At 46.3% G+C, this 22906-nt stretch overlaps 1 protein-coding gene across 1 annotated transcript; it reads right to left on the minus strand.

Moving 5' to 3' along the window:
* Window positions 1-4477: 4477 nt before the first annotated feature.
* On the minus strand, window positions 4478-22650 carry GEMIN8 (gem nuclear organelle associated protein 8). Its single transcript, XM_059157599.1, is given in 6 exon segments — window positions 4478-5030; window positions 14538-14982; window positions 15576-15620; window positions 19104-19166; window positions 19168-19314; window positions 19317-22650. Coding segments are annotated over 6 exon segments (1014 nt in total). The 5' UTR covers window positions 19374-22650; the 3' UTR covers window positions 4478-4773.
* Between the last annotated feature and the right edge of the window lie 256 nt (window positions 22651-22906).

Genomic DNA, 22906 nt, shown 5'->3' on the forward strand with positions numbered 1-22906 from the left:
AGTACGTGACTCTTGATCTTGGAGTCATGAGTTCGAGCCCCATGTTGGGTGTAGAGATTAAATAAAACTTTAAAAAAGGGGGGGGGGGGTGCGACTGAGTGGCTCAGTTGGATAAGCAACTGCCTTCAGCTCAGGTTATGATCCCAGGGTCTTGAGATTGAGTCCCGCATTGGGCTCCTTGCTCAGCAGGGGGAATCTGCTTCTCCCCTCCCCCTGCTCATGCTCTCTCACTCACTCTCTTTCAAATAAACTCTTAGCAAAAGAAAGAAGGAAATCCCAGAATCCTAGACATTCTAGAAGTTCAGCTGTAAAGAGTAGTATCTTTAATAGGTAAGAACTTTAAACAAACAAAACAAAACATAACCACCAAAATACTATTACACCTAACAAAATTAGTAATTCTTTGATATCCTCTAACACCCCATATTCAAATTTCCCCCCAGATTTTAATAATTAATTTGCTCAAATTAGGATCCCTACAAAGTCACACATTACATCTCGTAACAGTCTCCCCCTCTTGCCACCACCCCTTCTGCAACAAACTTCTTAAAAACCCAGTTGTTGAAGAAACTAGGTTTCTTTTGTCCTATCAAAATTCATATATTCTGGAATTGTTTCATAATGATTGTATCTTTGTCTCTTCATAGTGTCTTTTAACATGTTAGTCTGAACTTCCTGCAAACTGGTACTTGGTCTTGGATTCTGTACGCGTACATGTATGTATCTGCAATATACTTGAGATCCCTCTTTATAGCTGTGTCTCTGTGTCTTTGCAAAAAATACTACATCAGCGGTGAAGTCCACTTCCCAATGCATCACAGTAAAAGCCATATTGTCTGGTTGTCCCACTTGTAATTTTCCCTTTCGAGACACCCATAGCTCCCGGCTTTCCTCCTCTTCATTCTTGCCATTTCTTCTCTGTTCCCTTCACAGACTTTTATGTTTTCAAGTCATTGTTCTTCAGGGCCCCGCTGTCACTGGCCTATATATATATATATATATATATATATATATATATATATATATGGTCTATATGGTTCCCTTTCCCAGATTCCTAAGGCTGAGGACTCAAACGTCTGTATTTTTGATGCAGACCCTCTCTCCACTGAATTCCAAAGGCCAATGCCCAGTGACTGGCAGGAGGATGTCCCTGTATGTCGCGAGCTCTTCAAACCCTGTCCTGTACGGAATTTGTCCCAAACCTCTTTCTCATTGTCTTCTTTACCTCGATGACTAGAACCACCTTCCAAGACGGAAACCTGAGCCACCCTAGCCTTTTCCTCACCTGCCCAAATCGCTGAGCCACAGAACATCTAGATCCTTGATCTCGCAAGTGTCTCTTTCCTTCTAGCTGCTCTAGCCTCATTTCTACAGTTCAGACACGACGCAAGTGCGCTACCCAGGGTCACACATTCTCAAGCGGAGCTAGGACTCGTACGTAACCCCATGCTCCAGCACGGAATACACTGGAATCTTGCCGAGGGCTGTCATCGGCCTCGATTCTTTGCTATGCTTTGGGTATATTGTGCTACATACATCTTGTGAATATGGTTGTAGAAGTCGACTTCAGCGGGGCGAAGCAGCCCAGTGGGAAGTTAAGGAGTCAGAATATCTGGATTTCACCCACTTCCACCACCCAAAGTGCACTCGGTTAAGTTGGTTAACTTCTCTGTACTGTTTCCTCATCTGCAAAACAGGGATCACACCCCCATCACTTTTCTGAAATCCCCAAAGCTCTGGAAACTGGTGTGTGTGTGTGTGTTTAAAATAATTTGTTTGGCCGCCAGACCTGACTTGACGGTAAGGATTTGATGGCAAAACCTGACCTGAATGAAACGGAGGATATTTATGGTTTTCACTTATCCCAGTTAGAATATCCTTCCATTCTACTGCACAACTGTCTTTGATGACAGGCTGCCCGCCCAGCCTGCTGGGACAAGTTCCAGAACATGCTGTTGTACTTCTGAAAAGTACAACAATGTCTGTATTCCACAACACATCTGACCTCAGGGTTTTGAAAAACAGGTTTTATATCTGAAATAGCTGCTTTACAGGTTTGTCACATGGGCTGGTTGCTAAAGCAGTTCGTATTCGTAGAGCAGTTAGAGAAGTGTGTGGCCGTAGTTAAGCCCCACAGGAGCATTTAACGTTTCAGGTACCAGTTAACCCTATGAATGCAGTGAAAGATAAACTGTATCAGAATAGAGTCTGAGGGGCGCCTGGGTGGCTCAGTGGGTTAAGTGTCTGCCTTAGGCTCAGGTCATGATCTCAGGGTCCTGGGATCGAGCCCCACATCGGGCTCTCTGCTCAGCGGGGAGTCTGCATCTCCCTCTCTCTCTGCCTGCCTCTCTGCCTACTTGTGACCTATCTCTCTCACCCTTTCTGTTAAATAAATAAAATCTATAAAAAAAAGAGTTTGATGAATTTGGGGGCTTCCATCAAAGTGGGGTTCCTACCATAGCTTTTCTGTAGAAAGAGATGAGTATCAGAGAGACGGGAAAGGCCCTTCCGAATGGCCCTCCGACCCTCTCCCTGCTCAGAAGCAAGCACTATGCTGAAGCTGCATGGATCTTATCCGTGCAGGGTTCTTGACTTGCAGACATGTGTACGCATCCATAGTGTGTATTTTGGTTTAGAACAAAGAACGACCCCGCCCCGAGAGGCGGAGGAGCCCGGCCCTTCCCTCCTCGGCCCCACGGCTGCAGCTCGAGCGCAGGCTGCCTGCACACCCGTCGGCTCTCCTCCTAGCAGGCCCGTTCCCCGCGGGAAGGCACTAGGGCTTAGCTAGGCGGAACAGAAAGGACTCAGAAACTCGCTCAGTCCACAAACGAATCAGTCACGGCCCCCCCCCCCCCCCCGACCCCAAAAAGCCAAAGGCGCCATCTGAGGAGCGGACAGGGAAACATTTCTGTTATCGGGAAGAAGTTTCATGCCCAGGGCTGCTGCCGGCTCTCTGGCAATCTGTGAAGGCAGGGACGACAGGGCACCGTTTCCTCGGGCTTGCCCACGGGGCCAGCACTGTGTTTGCCAGGCGCGAATTCGCATGCGGTCTTCGCGAGGACCCCACTCGGGGGCATCAATACCCCCCGGGAGAGGAAGGCCAAGCGGCTCGGCTCGCCCGCCCGCTCCTGCGCTGCCTGCAGGCTGGTCTCTTCGGAGGAGGGAATACGAGTCCTTTGTCAAGAGGATGGTTCACTCTCCAATAGCTAAGAATCTGCTGCAATTACAGGCTTTGGTTTGTATTTGTGCCCGAGCCACACTTATTTTCTACTTTGCTGTAGGAGTTTCACAGAAAAAAAAGCGAGAGCTACTAAGGCTTTGAAATTTTAGTCATGTGTCACCTCAGGGGAAGTTAATTCTGATTTTTGTCGGCAATATCCAAGCACAAATCACAGCTCCAGGAATACAATGAGAGCTTGGGAAAGTAAGCACCTGGGGCTGGTGAAAGCAATGCATTTGTCTCAGGGCAGGGGCTGAAATGTGGCGCGCGAAGTGTTGTTCTTCGGGAGAAACACGTCAATACTCAATCTTTTCCCCAACCTTTGATGGATGTGCTAATCTTCTCGGGTCAACATGGGCTCACCCTGGCAACATACTGTAATAACTTATTTAAAAGGCAGCTGGCTTTTATAAATGGACTGATCCATCAATTTTTAGATTTTTATCCTCAGAAATGCATTCTCTTCTCAAAGCCACATCCGCTATACACAGTAAAAGCTCAATTATACTTTCTCTACGACAGAGGATACCGCGAAGGTGAGCAGATTTGGGAATTACTGCTCTTTGCTCTCAATTCCGTGCGACATTCAAGCTCTGTAGAGCTAATGAGATAACGGGAAACGGCAAGGCAGTTATTCTCATTCCGTTAGAGCAGCCGGTTCGCAAACTACTGCCCATAGGCGAAATCTGGCCCGAGGCCTGTTTTTACAAATAAAGTTTTGTCAGAACGCACCCATGCCCGTTTGTTTACTTACCATCCAGAGCTTCGTTCAGGCGGCAGGGGCAGAACAGAGTGGTTGCAACAAAGTGGTTGCAAAGCTGGACATACTCACTCTTTGCTCCTTTACAGGACACGCACGCTGACCTCTGCAGTGGAGAGAAGTGGGGTCTGTCTCACGAGGTCACTTTCAGCGGGGACTGAAGGAGTTTGAGTGGGAGAGGACATCTGACTCATTTAAGGCACATGTGCTTAAGTTCAGGTGGGTTAAAGACAGGACAGAAGAGGGCGCCTGGGTGGCTCAGTGGGTTAAGCCGCTGCCTTCGGCTCAGGTCATGATCTCAGGGTCCTGGGATCGAGTCCCGCATCGGGCTCTCTGCTCAGCAGGGAGCCTGCTTCCGTCTCTCTCTCTCTGCCTGCCTCTCCGACTACTTGTGATTTCTCTCTGTCAAATAAATAAATAAAATCTTTAAAAAAAAAAAAAAAAAAAAAAAAAAGACAGGACAGAAGAAAATAGAAAAAGGCCAAAAAAACTAGGCGGTGTCTCTAAGTGAGGACTTTAATGAACTGGAGAGTATCAGTGATATACATGAAAGCACGATATACATGAAATTATCGTTTTGGATCAACAGAAAATCTTTCATGTTGGCAACAGTACACATCTTGCTGACTTCAAGTGGCCAGCGTGTTACATCCAGCCCTGAGACGGGCCCCCTGGGACTTTGGTGACATGCTGATTTCTCAGTATAAGAGAAATTTCCCTGAGAAGATGCACAGGAGAGATTCAGCGAATCCAAAAGGAAGGGGGTGATGGCTGGGTACGCGGTGCCCCGGGCTCAGAACTTGAGCGGGATGACCGGCCAGTACTTGGGCTGCTTCCTGTCACAGTGCTTGTCGAAGCTCAGCTGCACGGCGGCCTCCATGGCCTGGATCTTCGCGGCGCTGTCCCCATACAAGCGCTTCATCTCGGCCTGGCGCCGCTCACCGGGCCTCTCGGACGGGGGGTGCACCGAGCGGTGGGTGCTGTAGTACAGGTCGTGGTCGGCGTTCACGTAGTCGTCCAGGCGCTGGGCATCCAGCTGCTGCTGCCGCCCTGAGAACGAATGGACACGGTGGTGAGCCCAGGCTGCGGCTGCCAGCTGCCTGGCCAGGTCGGGCCGGCGGCGCCTGCCCAGATACCCGCACACCACTGCCCGCATGCCTAGGAAATGCACCGTTTGCTCATCTGGGAGGCTACCCTGCCAGAAACACGTTACCCAGCACCGTCGAACCTGCGCACTGAGCCTCGAATACAGCTCTCCCTCTTCCATCTGCGCGGCCTGGCCGCCCACAAGCCGCGCCTCTGGAAGGGCTGCCGGAGCTCGCCTCGATTCACACACTGTGCCAGGCCAGCAGGGAAACGAAACGCTTCCTGCAAAGTCCAGGGTTGCAAGAAGTAGTAGTTCAGCCCACAAATGGGGTGCTGGGAGAAAAAGTCAGCCCTGCGTTCGAGGCACTGGTTTTAGGTGATCTGGAGCAGAGCAAACGCTGGTGCTAGGGGATCCCAGCGATGATCCCTGGTCCTACACGGAGGCACGGCGCACGACAGGAAACGGAGTCACAGAATCCGACACTTACCCAAGCAGACAGGGCCGAGCCAGGCTAATTCTGCCAATGGAAGGAAGAGCTTCACAGCTCAGCTTAGGCTAAATTTCAAGTGACAGAGCCATGTGATTTTAATTCTACTGATATAAATGGATTCTTGTAAAGCAAGGAATCCAGTGTATTCTCCCCCGTACACGTTTTCCTCAAACAAGTCCCAGGATCAAAACTTATATTCTTACGTATACAGAAACAACATATCAAAACTTATATTCTTACGTATACAGAAACAACATATCCCTGCATAAGGTAAAATTTAGCCAGCTGACAGATTTGTGTAGGCCACTGTTGGGACCAGAGAGACGGACTAGAATGCACACGATGTACCCATCTGTAGCTACTGCTGTTACCAAGGAAGGAGTGAAGATCATTACAGGGGATAAAACAATGACATAAACCACGCTTTCCTTGTGAACCCTAAAGCGAGAAGCAAGGTATGCCTGTGGCGAGGCAGTCACGCTCCTAAGTCTGTTATTCGCAAGTATCCCCTTGGAGTTGGAGGGAAGGAGCTTTGGACACCCGGGAACACGAAAAACGCGGACGGCCACTTCTCAGTGAGCACATCCGCAGCTTCTTTCTAACTGCAGGTCACCTAGGTAGGCCAAATGACTGCCAAGCAGGTAAGCACAAGGTAACTGCTCCCTTACCCACAAACGAGAGACGTGGCTGACTTGCTGTGAAATGCAGAACTGAACCAAAACACTGGCGGAATGTGCCAACGAATGGGAGGTCAGTAACCACTTGTTTCTCGGTTTTGGTCTTCTTGCCAGTCTGAAACTTTAGGATGTAAGCTGTTCCGTTCCCATGGGTGTTTACACTGTATATCCCCACCCTCCAAAGACCACTCCTCTGAAAGCCAGCCACCTATGGGAGCCCTGGGCTGTTACCAGCCCTCGGACCCGTTTCCTCCTGGGCCAGGAGGAAACAAGCCCATGGTGGAGGGCGGGGAGAGGCCTGCGGGGGGGCCCAGGGCCTGTGCATCTAGAGGGCAGAGGTTCCCAGACCGCAGTCCTTTTACTTTCACATTTGTCCCAAGACTATAATCAGCCTCACCGACAGATCTAGTGACACAGCAGATGTTCAACTTCCTGTGTGAGTCTGAGGCTTCACATTTCCAAGTCTGAATAAACACCGGATCCACACTATCTTACCAAGTGTTGCTCTCTGCCGCCAGGATACGTGAATTTAACCTTCTTCCTTTCGCATCTTTCTTTTTCTTTTCCTGCTCATTTACCATGGTTCTGCTACTCTTCTGACCAGAACTATCTTACAGGTAGGAAATCAGTGTAACAATTCTACATCGAGATGCTTTCTTACGGCTGACATCTGTCGATGAAGCACTGTTAAAAGGAGCCAAGTGCAGCCGCTAATCCACATAGCCAGTGCAGCTTTCCAGGTTCACACCCGGCACGTGCTCACGGGGTACCGTCACAGGGTTTCAGCTGATGAAGCTCATTCCGTGTAAGAATAACAGAATAAAAGACACAACCCTCTGTTCTCAGTTCTTTTCTTCTATCTCCTTCCTATTCGGGTCTCCTTATGAAAACTCAAGACTCAACCCTTGTTCTCTCCCGGCCTTGAAACAGGCTTGGGGCTTTCCTGGTTTCCAGCATGGTGGGTAGGTGCCCTAAAACACAGACCTAAAGGGCAGGGGGCCTGTCCCCTGCACTGACTGGCCAGTGCTAAAACCCGCCTGTGGAAGTCATGCATGGGAAAAGGGCACTGTCACCTTCACCAGCCCCCGCCGTCCCCAGGCCCAGGAGGACACAATGCCTGACACTAAGCAGGTGCTCAGGAAATGACTGTTGAGAGAAAGTCTGGACAGAGGCCATACATTATTTTTTGTAAATGGCTGTTTCTTCCAGATGCTGCTAAAGAAGAATGATGACAACTCAGGGAGAGAGAAACAGATGGTCAAATCTCAAAAGGTGCCAGGCAGAGCTCCCCTCCAGAGGGTTCCTCAGAAGCCTCCATGGCAGAGAGGCTGAGGGAGATGGGGGTGCCAGTGAGATGGGGTCCGATCTTGTTCCTTTACTTCTGAGTCACCGTGCCTCTACTTACTTAAACAATTATAAAAAAAAGTCCTATGGCTAGACTACAAATTTGAAAAGCGGTCAACTTAAAACCAAATGCGCTCAGACGGGGTGGACATGGGAAGCTGCCGCTAGCTTCTGGAAGTACTTCAGCTTATACCGACTTAGGGGACAAGCAAACTTCAGAACAGAATATCCTCGTTTGAAGGCATCACGTATTCTGTTTTCTATTTATTATTCCTTCCTCCCAATGAAGGAAAGGCTTCTCCATCACTAGCAGTTTTTCCTTCTGTCAAAACAAGGTGAGGACTCAACCAGATGGGAATCATCTGCCTGAAGCAGAGGAGAAGCTCACACTTCAGACAGAACAGGCGCCGCGTCATGGAGCCGCTGATCATTCTTTACTGAAAACAGCCGTGGGACTCAACGTTCCCCCAGTGCTTTTTCTCCTATAGGCTATTCTAATAAAAACTGGGATGTATTATTAGATTTCAGGTTGAACGCAGGGCTGGAGTGGGTTGAATAGTGTCCCCCCAACATTCAATTCACATCTACATGGAACCTCAGAATAGACCTTTTTTTTTTTTTTTTTTTTTTTTAAAGAAACAAGGTCTTTGTAGATGTCATTGAGGATCAAGATGGGATCATACTGGATGAGTGTGGACCTCAAACCCAATGAACATGTCCTTATGAGAGACAGAAAAGGACACACAGAGACACAGGGGGGAAAACCAGGTAACCAAGGAGGCAGGACTGGAACTATGTCGCCACAGACCAGAGAACACCAGGAGCCACCAGAGGCTGGGAAGAAGCACAGTCCCAGAACCTTTGGAGGGAATGGGTCCTGCTGACACCTTGATTTCAGACTTCTGGCTTCCAGAACAGAATAAAATTTCTGTTGTTTTGAGCCCATTTATGGTCATTTGATACTGCAGCCCTAGGAAACTAATATAAAGGTTAATATGCATATAGGGTTAAAACAAGAAAACAGAACATCCTATTAAGGACAAACGCGACTGGGTCCTGTCTGGGTTCAGGATATATAACCTTGCTATCTTCCCCCTCAATCTATCAATTTACATGATGCTACTACCAATGTGGACTTACAATTAACAAAGGAAAACAAAATCACGAGGAGTGACTTAGATTTTAGAGGATCTGACCTAGCGGGAAAACGTTCATTCAGCATTCCAGATAATCAGCCCAAAGGCAGAATATTCTGGAAGACAAAGCACTAAGACAAGTGAGTTTTAATGTTATTTTTCCTCATTTTTCTAGGATCAGCATGTCCTTCTGACTGTATTCTCTGCTATGTTGCCAGAATTAATGATTTTAGCACAACCGAGCACAAGCACAGGCTTGATTTATGTCACAAGAGACTCGCTTCTGGCGTGTCACTCCTCGCTTGTCAGCGACATACCCAGAACACAGGCGCTTGCCAGCAGACCTGGAGCCGTTTCTGCTGGGCCTTCGTCCTCACCTCCCGTCCCTCTCCCCTGACAGATGAAGTCAGTGGATAATTACTGTTTTCAGAATAAGAGCGCACTTCCATCCTGCCCGTCCACTTTTCTTCAGCCTTTTATATGCATCTTCTCTCCGACTGGTTTTCCATACCTCGAGCATCGGGACTGGATGGGACACGGGCGCGGTGGAACCGGGTTTGGTCAGGAGGACGGCACAGTGGCTCACTCAATACCGCGCCGTTCACTATATCCTCCATGTTTTCCCAGACGGTGGACTGAGGGCGAACTGGCTGGGGTTCCAGCGGATTGACGGAAGGTTTGGTAATGAAAACGGGTCTAAACCTTCCACCTCTCCCAGCTAATGTCTAAAAGCACTGCTGGGGGCGCCTAGGTGGCTCAGTGGGTTAAGCCTCTGCCTTCGGCTCAGGTCATGATCTCAGGGTCCTGGGATAGAGTCCTGCATCGGGCTCTCTGCTCAGCGGGGAGCCTGCTTCCTCCTCTCTCTCTGCCTGCCTCTCTGCCTACTTGTGATCTCTCTCTCTGTCAAATAAATAAATAAAATCTTTAAAAAATGAGAAAAATTAAAAAAAAAACAAAACACTGCTGGGCCCTGTGGTAAGAACAGCATGTTGAGTGCTAAGTGGGGAGTGGACTTACCCCTTTCTTTCTCTCTTGATCCCAACGGACCCCATCCCTCAAGCCTAGAGCATACTCCATTTTCCACCACTACACCGTGAAGTTTCTCTCATGGCTGAGTTCACAGACTCCACTCATCATTGCAAAGGTACACATGGACCAGGCCACAGATGGCTCTTCTAGCTATCAGGTTTTTTTTTTTTTTTAAGATTTTATTTATTTGATACAGAGAGAGCACAAGCGGGGGAGAATAGCAGAGGGAGAGGGAGAAGCAGACTTCCCACCAAGCAAGGAGCCCGATGCGGGGCTCGATCCCAGGACCATGGGATCATGACCTGAGCCGAAGGCAGAGGCTTAACCCACTGAGCCACTCAGGCGCCCCTAGGTATCAGTTTTAACTTGATTCTGTCTCCTCTTCCCAACTAGGTTTAAGCTCTTTGTGAATATGTCTCTGTTTTGACCCAACGGTTACTCCCAAAACGCAGAGGATAATATCTGATTGGCTCAAGCCTGAGACAAGGGTGGTGGTGTTTGCTCCAGAGGCTTTCTGCACTGGGAATGGTAACTTCCACTCATCTCCCTTCTAAGTATTAGGACCATATCCTTGCAGTCTCTACTGATGGTTATTTATGACTAAAACATGGTACTTTTCTTAACAATAAACATTTTTCCCAAGAAATAATTGAAAACATAGCTGACCTTTAAAACTCCACAACTGTCTACTTTCCCATAAGTAATGTTACCAGTGAAGTTTTGAATAACGGAAGTATCTCATTAGGAAATGACATAGAACATAATCAAAAGCATGTCTGTTCCCACCACACAGAAAGAGTTCTTTATTTTCTTACTTAGTTTTTTTTTGATCACTAAAATATGTTAGAGATTATCTGGAAGAGCAGTAATCATAAACAAGAACATGCTGTCCAGTATGAAGGATTTTATTCTAGGAAAATATTAAATAAGACTCCGATGATGATGAATTATGTAACATATAGACTCCTGTGGAAGTAATACTGAAAAACAGAATTAAATTTAGCTATGTTTTCCCCTGCTAGTGATACATTTCATAAAATTCTGTGTTCTCTAGATGATCTCTATTCAAAGCTGAATTTGCCTTTATTGAGTAAGTAGCTTCTAGTGGTTCAAAGAGCAAAACAAAGCAACTTTCAACTAAGTATTCACACTACTCAGGTCCCTAATCACTCCTAAAATATATCCCAACTGTGTATGTAGTGAAACGTCCACGAACACTTCTAGTGAAGGTAATGGGTCGGACGGAAAGCACCTCGGACATTCACAGCGCTTACATCTGAGTTCCATCCCTCAGCATTGCTCGAGGGAACAGCACGGGGCAGTATTCACCCTACATGCCACCAAAAGCGCTGGTGAAAAAAATAATGCCCATTGTTTTTTTTTTTTTTTTTTTAAAGATTTTTTCTTTATTTATCTGACAGAGATGACAAGTAGGCAGAGAGGCAGGCAGAGAGAGAGGAGGAAGCAGGCTACCTGCAGAGCAGAAAGCCCGACGCGGGGCCCGATCCCAGGACCCCGGGATCATGACCTGAGCCGAAGGCAGCGGCCTAACCCACTGAGCCACCCAGGTGCCCCAATGCCCATTGTTTTTGATGGTACAGGGTCAGGCCCCGGGAGCTTCTAAGTCTTTACTAGTCAGATAAGACTCCGACCCCGCAGCATGTTCTCGCCCTTGCCAGACCATCTCCTCTTCTCCCAAAGACCTGGTATTATCTCCAGGGCAGACCGCAGGACACAAAGGCATCGCGGAGACCCTAAGACAAGCAGTTTTCAATTACGCTACAACTGCACATTTACAAAGCACGAAGAAACAGAAGCTTGATGTGTTTGGTGCTGTTATTAGTAATATGGAAGTGGGTTCTCTTTTCCATGCATTTTCCTATATTGTTACATCAGGCAAGAATGTCCTTGAAATGGACTAAAAGTTGTGTTAATGACTACTTTGATGAAACTATGTTAATGACTAAATAGGATCGACACCAAAACTTTAATTCTTTTCCTTTTTAAAGATTCTAAGTCAATTTAGGAATTTAGAAAGTGCAGAGCAGAAATGACTTTGTTTTGAAGCCACAGAGCACCTTTACTAAAAATATGCAGACTCTCAGTCAAGCGCTAATTAACACAGCATCGGAGTAAAATCCGTATTTGGTTAATGACACACACTAAAGGATGAGTTATCAGCAACTAACCCTAACTACGATTTCTTGGGCACTGACTTCGTGCCAAGCATGGTTCTCTCACTTACCGTTTATTATCTCACTGAATCTTCATTATTACCACTCTACTGATTAGGGTCCCCTTTCACAGGTCAGGTGACTGAGGCACAGTCTGACCAGGATAGGTGACCCACAAGCTAAGTGCCTCTGGCTGATGAGTGGTGGGGGTGGGCGGGACTCTAACGTGAGAGCTTCCGCCACAGCTCGCTCAGTATAATGTTATTAATAATAATGTATACATGGAAGAATGAGGTTGAAAATGAAGGCTGTATGGGTTTTCACAACATTCCCTTTTTTATTGGTTTGCTGTCTACATCATGGTAAAACAAGTACGTAACAGTTTCTCCAAAGGGAAGGGAAGACCTGTGAGCTCACTTCATGTCCCCGCACAGACTGCACGTTGGGACAAAGAAAATTCTCACAGGGGGACTGCATTAGTTTCCTAGGGCTGCTGTAACAAAGCACCACAAACTGGGTGGCTTAGCATAACAGAAATTTCTCATCTCACAGGTGTGGAGGCCAGAAGTCTGAGGTCGAGGCATGGGCAGCAGGGCCGTGCCCCTTCTGAAGGCACTAGGGAAGATCTGGTCCAGGCCCCTCTGTTAGCTTCCAGCGGCAGAACTCCAGTCTTCCTGTGGCTTCTCCCTGGGTGCATGTCTACCTCTGCGTGCACATGTTTCCTTTTCGAAGGGCACTAGTCGTACCGGATCAGGGCCCACCCTAAAGATCTCATGTTAACTTGGTTACCTCCGTAGAGACTCTATGTCCACATGAGGTCACATCCTGAGGCTGGAGTGGGGGGAGGTTAAGACTCCAACAGATCTTTTTTTTAGGGAACAAAATTCAACCCACTGCAGTGATGACAACAGTGCAATCTGGAGCCTTGAGGTCAACTCAGCGGATATGGGAATAATATAAAACCAAATACGAAGTTCATCAAAGCCTAACTCACTTTGTAAAATGTCCCGCACAAGCACAGCAAGCTTAGCACTTTATGGGATACTTGACAACCCTGACTTAAGGCTCATAATTAATACCCAAATCATTCACTCATTCAAAAACAGTATTAAGTGTCAGGCACAACTTAGCAGGTAATTTTTATGACTTTTTTTTTTTTTAAATTTACCTAGAATTCTACCTGACCAAGGCAAGAGGAAGAACGGTTCTTAGCCGTATCTGTAACTGAACTGCTGACGTCGGAAGGACACATTTCGTTACTTTATTTTCATTATCATCACATCTATTTTTTATTGAATAACTATGTGTCAAGTTTATCTTAAATGAGCAGATAATTCAAAATGGCCTTTAGGATGACTGGGGTTTGCTTCCATCCCTAATTAGAACTGCTATCATGTACGTATCAATCTGTGGAGGGAAACACGTTATTTTACTGTCTGGTAAGGACAAAAGAAAGAAACCCCACTCCATCGTATTTTTTCCAAAGCTATAAAAAAACGGCATTCCAGCTGAACATGGACATGCTGGAACACCTCCTCTCCTTCATCACTGTATACTTTTCAGACACTAAAAGGCACGATACCTTATACAAAGCCCACCTCTCAGTTCCTGGCACCCTGCGGGGATCGATCAGCCCATCATCAGGAAAACACAGATCAATCAAAGATGGAACCCCACCCTTGGCCATCCCCAGACTTCCATGTTTCTGTTTATCTTGTTTCTTTCTATTTATTAAAAACATTCCAAGTAAAGTATCATATAATTAGAACTCAATGAAAACAATATTGAGACTAGATACTGGTTATAAGGAGAAAAGCATTTGTGTATCTGTTTGAGACACTTCAAATGTAAACAGTCTGGTGAATTTTCTTGGTTCTAGTTCTTTGTAGGAACTTGGTGAGAAATTATTTAAAAAAAAAAAAAAAAAGGGAAATCCCTGCTTTGCCATGGAAGAGGGAAAGGCATTATCATGTTTCTATAACCTTAACAGCAGACTGCTTTGATGCGGGGTCGGACCAGAAAGGTTTGAGTCCCAGACATTTTGTGGCTGTTCAGGTTCACACTGACCTCTGCTCTGATGCCGCTTAAAAACCAAGGCCTGGTAGCTCGCTAGCAAGGGAAGTCTCAGAGCTGTGTAGGCGTGAGGTGACAGCAGGATTTTAAAAAAACATAGCAGTCTCAGGGACAAAACCTAATCCCTAAGTTTGTGCTAGAGGAAGCAGCACAGGAACTGGGAGTCAGACAGACCTCGATTTAAACCCCAACAGCTCGTTACTAGCTGTGTACCATGGAGGAAGTCAATGGACCTTCTGAAAGGTCACCTGCCTCATTTGTGAAGTGGGTGGCACGGCCCTGAGGGGCGGGGGGAGATCAGGGAACACAGGCACACCGCCGTGCGCACCCCCCGATCTGCTTTTACTCAGTAGACGGCAGAGGGACCACCGGGACAAGCCTTGTTCTAGAGCTAAAAAAAAGTCCTGTCTGAAAATACCTCTGGAAGCTGACAGAGCTGAGGTGGGACTGGATGTGGCTTGTTGGGAAGTTACAAAATAACTCGAGGGAAGAAGGCCGTGCGAGAGGCAGGGCGAGGAAAGGAAGCGCGCAGGGGGCGCACACTTACGTCGCTCTTCCCGGTGCCTCTCGGTCTGGGCGAAGTACTGGCGCAGCTCCTCTGTGATCTCCATGTTGCTCAGGTCGCACTCCACACCCCCGTCTGACTCGGACTCCGCTGTCTCCTCCTCCTCCTCGGCAGGCCAAGCTCGGTGTTCTCTGGGGCGGGCTGCTGGATGCTGCCCGGACCTTCTAGAAGGTGAAGGAACGCAGTGCGAGTCCGTGGAGGCCGGGTGATGGTCACGAGAGGGCTGAGGCTTGGCCTTGTTCGTGGGAGGGCTCTGGGGAAGAGCCGCAGGAAGGCAGGCCCACGGGCGACTGCAGTAAGATTCCACCGCCTTCCTGTAGGCGCTGTGGTGGCTCCGCATCCAGGCCATGGCCTGGTGATAATGGCGCCAGTACCTTGCGTAGACCGGATGAAAAGACCAAGGCTCCTCGGCTTTCCAGGATGCCACCTACAGAATAAAGGGACGTGGAAGCCAGATGCGGCAAGGTCCTTCCTCAAGAGAACCCTCAAGTCCTGAAGTGGCTAAACAACACGTTTTCTACAGAGTATCTAGTAAATACCCACTCTCCGTCAGGACGCTACCACTGGGCCAAAGAGAACGTAGGACAGGTCCATGCCCACAACGGACACGACGTGCATGTGCATGAGCTACGCACAGGACTCGGTTTAACGTTATGGCCACAATAAAATAGAGACAGAGGCTAATGATTATCATTTTTAGGTAAGATGCACGGAGAGATATGGACATCAACCACCTTGGGCCTCTCTACCCACTGGAACCTAGCGCCTAGTTCCAAGAACCACATGGACTAATGTTCTCTGGTCCCTCCCTCACTACCCGCCTAAACATGTGCAGGTCTGGGCACTCTCAGTAGCTGGACCACAGCTGTCTAGCAACCTACCCAATGGTGCTTTTACTTTTCCCTTCTGGATGTATTTATTTCTTTGGTCTTCTCCGTCATGGGATGAGAATACTAATGGCTAAAATTTACCCTTTGCTCATGAGTTTAAACAAACAAACAAACAAACAAACAAACTTACCTTTGCTGTCATCTCTGGTTGTGGAAGTCCAAATGGGCGCTGAAACTAGGAAAGAACAAGCACAGTGCAAACGTCTGGTCAGTGCACGTGGGGGACACTTGTGGCTACTTCAGGGTTTACAGAGCAGCCCCTCAGAGGCTGGCTCTTCTGAACGCCATGCCTGGGCTTCACGCAACATACGCTCCAGGGCCCTGGCACCTGGGAGGGGTCCCCTTAGGTATGATTAAGTGGCTCAAAGGACACCGCATTTTTCAAATATTTGTTTACCTATTGAAAGTAAAGGCTGGAAAGAACCATACAGTTAGTGGCTAGTACCTGTATTAAAAATATTAATACAGAACAAGAACTAATAATATATGACTCTCCCTGCCTAGGCACTCTGCACCATTGCAGGAGAAAACTGTTCCCCGGAGACTCTCCACCGATCGCCTACACAGAACGCCTTTCTTTGCTCAGCAGCCCTGCTCGGCCAGGGCTTACTCCTTTCGCCCCTGCCTACCTGCTTGTGATGTACTGACATGGCAGAAGATACCTAAAGGTAAAGTTTAATCGGCAGCGATATCTTCTGTGAGCTACTTAAAACAATTTTTTCTCCTTTCTGCTCAGGAGTTCAGAGCTACTAAAATGCCACGGTATGTCAGGATATACTTAAAAAAAGAAAGTTAAACAAAATATCCTGGGGCATCTGGCTGGCTCGTTCTGTAGCGTATGCAACTCCTGATCTCAGGGTCACGCATTCAAACTCTACACTGAGTGCAGGGATAATTTAAAAAAGTTAAAATTTAAAAAAGCAGTATCCTAAAATGCACGAGAACTGAAGCATCCGTGAGATGAAGCTACAAACACAATGTGGTGCTGAGCCAACAGCTACTTGGATGTTGAAACTCTGGGAAATCAGATTCAGAAGGAGGCCCGTTTTTAACTCCTTCACTTCATGAGAGGGCAGAATTTAAAAACCTCTAAGCCTTAAAAAATAAACTTGACTTATTTTGTAATCTCTATCAGATGTTCTGCTATGGTTAATGTGGAAAACTGAGCTGTTAAATTGATCACATCTTTTAAGATTTAGCCTGAAGAGAACCATTCACTTTCTTCTGAAATACAATAGGCTTTCCAACAGGCTATTTCTAAGAGGGCTGACCTGATCTTCTGTAAATAGATCTTAAACACAGCCCACACTTATTCCCTGTTCTAAATTCAAGAATACACACACGCAGTGAGTGTGAACTGGAAAAAGCTAATCCACGCAGTGAAAATGTAAGTGTAAATTAAGTTCACAATACTTATAAAACTACAATTTAAAGGTTTACAATGTGAGCAATTATCTGAAAACCTGGCTAACTGCTTATGTGCTTTACAAGCTACTGAAGAAAAACAAAAGTCAATACAATTAAGGGGTTAACCACCCAGAGAAGTAACACTACATAAACGAAATTACGGTAGACATCAGTACATACTTGAGCGCTAAACTGTAAGGTGCGGTCTGTAAGTGGCTAATTCATTCCAGACCGGTTTCATATCTGTATCACTGAAATCTGAGCATTTTTCTAAGAGCCTGTAGCACATAATGCCATTAAAGTGAACTTTAATGTGTGTCTTAATCAAATTTGTTTTAGAGATTAACAAGTAGCACAGGAATTGAATTTGAAAAGTCTACAGGGCATCTGTGTGTCTTCTGGAAATTAAGAGTTCTGAATCCAGACTTCAATGTCTTATAAAATGTACTTAGAACCAGATCAATGTAAATATTAATTATCCCGAACTGGGAAGGTCTGGCTTCAGCCTCACAGATGCCATAAACTTTATCATCACCGAACACTACTGCAGACCTTGGGAAATCCTGCTTTTATTTATAGTTGGAAAAATCCAGCCTGGCTTTAAAAGTCTTTGTACCAGAATTCTGAAAACGTACAGGATGGCTTAGGAGAGGTTGCACTTTGCAGAGCTGGAAGTGTAGGCACGCGCCATCAAGTAGGTGACTGTTTAAAAGGCTCTGGTGTAATTCATCATGTTCACCAGGCTGCTCGAATGTCAATGGCTGTGATTAAAAGGAGGCACGGAAAGCTAATTTGAGGAGAGGCTACTTATTTATGCCTTTGATTTGACAAATAACTTGCTAGAAGGGCCACCATGTTACACGGTCTGAGAGATCACACAAGGCTGCGAGAAGGAAGCCAGTACAGTGGGCTGCAGAAAGCCGGTTCCAGGGATTGGAGCACAAGCAGCTCGGATTCAGCCTGGTGTGCCAGCGACCTATGAAGCAGACCAACTAGTCAGCTAAGGCACTGGACGTTTTCGAGAACCAGGCTGTTAAAGAAAGCTGAGTTTGTCTTAATGATGGAATACAGGCATCTCTGACATCGATTTTATTCTGAGAGTGCTTCCTGTTTTGGCCGCTGGGACACTTCTGAGCAAATCCGCCACCAGCCTCCGGCAAGTTAAGAGCAGAGAGCTAGGTGTCGCATGTGCTCATTTATCCCTGGCTCTATTATTCCCCCTCCCTAAATTCCAAAACCTATCATAGAGTTTTACATTGTAAGTATTTTAAGATTCCTAAAATCTTACAGATATTCAGTTGAAAGTAGTTCCTGAGAATGAATGACAAATTAAGCAAATTCTCAGAAAGGAAATGAAAGAAGGTCTAGAAAAATATGTCTAAAGGAGTAACGGCTTGCATGCAGCTTTATAATTATTGGTTTGCTTTTTCCAGCATTACTCCTGGTATTTTATACCAGGAAATTTTGTGTAAAAGGCCAAATAGTAAGTATTTGGGGCTTGTAGGCCACATATAGTCTCTGTCACACACTCTCCATATTCTTTTTTTTAAATTTAAAAACAACCCGGGATGCCTGGGTGGCCCACTCGGTTAAATGTCTGCCTTCAGCTCAGGTCATGATCTCAGGGTCCTGGGATCGAAACCCGCATCGGGCTCCCTGCTCTGTGGGAAGCCTGCTTCTCCCTCTCCCACTCCCCCTGCTTGTGTTCCCTCTCTCACTGTGTGTGTGTGTGTGTGTGTCTCTCTCTCTCTGTGTCAAATAAATAAATAAATAAAATCTTAAAAAAAAAAAAAAACAAAAAAAACTCCCCACCAAACTCCTGAAATCAACTGGGCTTATAAGGCACATGTAGTGCCATGATTTCTGATGGAGACCCTACTAGTTGCCATGGACAGCAACCCCACGAGGACAGGAAGCAGGAGAGAGCTCCCAGACTCTCTTCCCTGGTAGAAAGAATACATATCCCTTCCCGCTAGATGCATCAGTTAGCTCCTAAGGAAAGGCGATAACCTCCTCTAAGAATGGGTCCTGTTAACTTTTTCAAACCAGCTACTCTTTCTACATGGAGAACTTAAGGACCTTTAAAAAAAAAAAAAAAAAAAAAAGCCTGGGTTTCTGAAAAGCCAACATGAAACTAATTCTAGACATTAAAGCAACATTTTCAGCCACCAGTTCAAAGAGAAGCAAGCTTAGGGTCACAGCAGATTTAGATGCCTTTCAAAGGTCTTTAATTTTATCTTTCATTCGCCACCTCTTTGGGAGTGTCTCCTACTCCTGCGGCACAGTCTTCGCGGACTGAACAGCAGCTTTCCTCCTAACGGGACGGTGGAGCTGAAAGAAAAGAGAATGGCGATGTCAGGGCAGGCCGGGGTCCGCGGTACCACCGAACCGGCAGCCCGCCCCACGGAGCACAAAGGCATAATAGTCACTACCCAGCTGAGCCTGGGCGAGCACAGAGACCAAATTCATTGTCTGTCCTCAACCACCAGAGGAGGAAGGAAAAAAACAGCGCTGAGGTCATTCATGAAACACTGCCGAGGCTCGGGGCCCACTGGCAAGACAGTGCCCCGGGTCTTAAACCATGTATTTTCCCATATAGCCTTTTTAAAAAAACACGAGCATTCTTCAATGAACCTGCTTATCCTAGAGATGTATTTTTAAATGCATAAATATACATGAGGAGTAACAGACAAGAACTTTGTTGTTTTTAATGGAAAAAATCCAACTATTTCCATCAAGTTACTAAAAAATTCCACAAGTAAGTAATGTGGCTTTGTTGAAAGGTAGTGACAGTGTACATATTCTTTTTACTGTGTATTTCCATTCCTACAAATATAGGATCTAGAATGTGTCATTGCAACCAATAAATAAAATAAAAACAGAAATTCCCCTCAAATAATGATGTGCACTCTGCAACTGGATTTTCCTCTCTATCCTCCTTTTGCAGTAGAATTCTGAAAATTAAATACGTAAAAACTCACCTGCTTTTGTTTTTTGCATAGGAACACACTGAAAGTCAATCATTAAGTTATGCTGGCTAAAGTCCCTAAGGTCCAACCTTTCCAGGAAGGCTCCCAGTGATTTGGTTCTCTGAACCAAACATGTAATTTAGAGGATCTAATGTAGCCTTCGGTGTATGTTTCAGGGTAGAAGGGGGTCTGGGTCTGCTGGAAATTGCTCAAAATAAATGAAGGTACAATGAGAAATGGAAATTACATGAACTGAGTCATTTGTGGTTCTAAGGCATTTCTGTATTTGTAGTAATAACCCTATCAGAGAAGACGTCTTCTAAGAATGCATACACCAGTAGTAACTTCCTGAACTAAGATAATAAAAAGGTTTTCTGACAGCATTGCTTCCTGCCACCCCCAGTGGCCTGATGCCCTCAGGGACTCCCTCCTTCGGTTTAGAATGGTCCCTGCCCCCTGCCAGGTAATGTGGACAACAAAGATGGCTCAAGACTGAATGTCTTCCCCCACTCAGGAGTCCAGGCTCTGTCTTATGGCCAGACATGAGCCTCCCACAAGGGCACATAAATGAGCCTGCACCTCTCTGTCTATAACAACTACTGTTAAAACTGATGGGCGAGGGAGCAAAAAAAATTTTATTTCCTATTCATTCCTTCAACCCCAAACCCCAATTTACTCTCTTCCGGATGTTGCAGTTAGAAGTAATGTCAGAAAGGAAGGCCCAGCATGGGGAAGGAGAAAGACTGAAAGGATGTGGTTAAGTGTTCTTTAAAAGAAAAAAAAAAATACAAATAACCTTCCCCCCACAGAACGCTGTTGTTTAATTTGTCAGCAGCATGATGGATTTGTGAGCAGATCTATTTGCAAGTTCACCAAATCCCCAGGTGCCTAATGTCAAATCTTAAGTGAAATGTGAGGCCACTCAAAGACAAAGTGACCCTCTGATCATGAACACAACGGGCAATGGAAGAGGTGAAAAGTGGGATATGCAAGGGCATACTAGCAATACAACTCAAAAGAGGAAACAGGTAAGTTCACTTCACTCCAAGTGTATCCCTCACAAAGCAAAAGCTGGTGTGACTGTAAAGCACTAAGGGTTGAACAGGCAGGTCGTGCAAGTTCAGAGCCTATCAGCAAAAGCCATGATGAGTTTAAAGTGGTTAAGCCCACCAGCAGATTTCAGAAGTTTCATTTCAAGTTTACTTCTATAAACACATACATGGTAATTCCATTTGATCGCTGTGTTTCCTGAACTGATACAGCACTACGTCCCACTCATTTAATCAATTACTTGTAGGTGTTGATTCTGTAATCTATTTCTTTTAAATTTCCTATTTTCCTTAAAAACCACAGCTGTATTTTCTTGCCTTTGGATGCTGCTGAGATTGCCGTTTCCTGATAATAGTCTCTCCTCCTTCTACCCTCCCTAAGTAAACTAAGTAGCTAGTCACTCAAGTAACCCGTAAAGCCACAGAGCTTTTCAGGAAGCAGACGATTAAATACATTAGTATGTCTTCAAAACTATTTTCAATTCATCTGATCTTAGATCAACCACAGTTATGCTCTTTTTTTCACGTGTCCAACTGTTCTATGGGTGGATTTCCCATTGGAGAGAAGGGGTCCAAGAGTTCTGCACCCAATTTGTAATCTCTCCGGCTTCCACTTTGGCCTTAATTGTTCAATTTTCTCCCATCCTTTTCTTCTCACCCCATCTTTAAATGCTGGATCCTAAAAACCAAAATATTCCTTTACCATCTGTAAAAACACTTTTAGAATGAAAATTTCTCTCTGGACCTTTAGTTTATATACTTTCCCAGCAATGAACACAGAAGAGATCTGTACACCTTCTGTGAACCTGTCTTCAGTTACACCTATCCCAAGTCACTACCCAACGACCTTTAAAAATATAGGGCAGCTCTTGGCATTGTCATCCCAAAGGGGTCCGTTACAAACTATTTTTAAGTTGTATTTGTAAATGTTATCTCCACCCCACAATTCATGGAAACTCTGAGAGTAAACAACCCCAGAAGTGTTATTAATCTTTAGCCTAGAGTTTCTAGTAATGTCCTGACTTCTGGTACAAAACAGCCCAGTACAGAAGCTACCTAGCCTATGAAACAGCTTTAAAAATCACTCCTGATAAAGATAAAATTGTTCAGGATCTGTACTAAGGAACTCTCAGGATTTCATAGCTAAAAGGTACTTCGCTAGTTCAAGTCCACTTAATTAGTGAGGAAGAAAAGTGGGCCAAGACCTTCTCCACCACCACGGGTAAGGCGCATAAAAGACCACAGTGGCCATACGTTCCCTAGGTAACTTCCACCAAATTCTGACCTCCCACAGAGGTCGAAGTGTGTGTGTGGGGGAAGAAAACCCTAAGTTTTGAGTAGATGGGCCGATATTCCAGACATCCCTCCAAGGATGAGGCTGCCCTGGGCGACGTTCTGTGCAGATACCGGGCTGTATGGCCAGAGCCCGAATTCACTTTACAGACTTAGCTTAATACAGTGTTACTCAGCACCTCAGAATCACGTGGGGGGGGGGGGGTTCATCAAAATACCGATGCCTGGGTCCCACTTCTACAGATTCGAATTTAATTCGTCTGGGAGGGGCCCCCGAGCAACAAAAGCCATCCACCGAGTGCGAAGCACGGCGGCTGAGAGTCTCTGGAACCAGTCCCCTGTCACAATTAACCAGCAATAACTCAGGAATCTCACGGGCCCCGCGAGATGAGGCTAATTACGACAACGTGACAGGCAAGTCCTCGGCTCTCCCGGCATGTGAGGAAGCCAGGCTTCGGTGCCTCCATGCTCCTCCCTCACTCCCCAAAGGAAACCCAGCCGTCCCCGGAGTCACCTCGTCGGCTCGCAGCTCGCGGATCTCTGGCGGTGGGCGAGCAGGGACCTACTTCCTGTGAGGAGACAGAAGGGGCGCGAGAGGGAGGGGCTGTTGCCCGGGAGACCAAAAATGCACTTCCGGCGCGGATCACGTGACGCGAGCGCCGGAAGTCCGCGCACGGCGCCGCTGACGCCACGTCCGCTCCGCGTTCTGCGCCACGTGGGAGACAGTCCTGAGATGAGGCTCC

The sequence above is a fragment of the Mustela lutreola genome, chromosome X (assembly GCF_030435805.1).
Source record: "Mustela lutreola isolate mMusLut2 chromosome X, mMusLut2.pri, whole genome shotgun sequence".
Taxonomy (NCBI): domain Eukaryota; kingdom Metazoa; phylum Chordata; class Mammalia; order Carnivora; family Mustelidae; genus Mustela; species Mustela lutreola.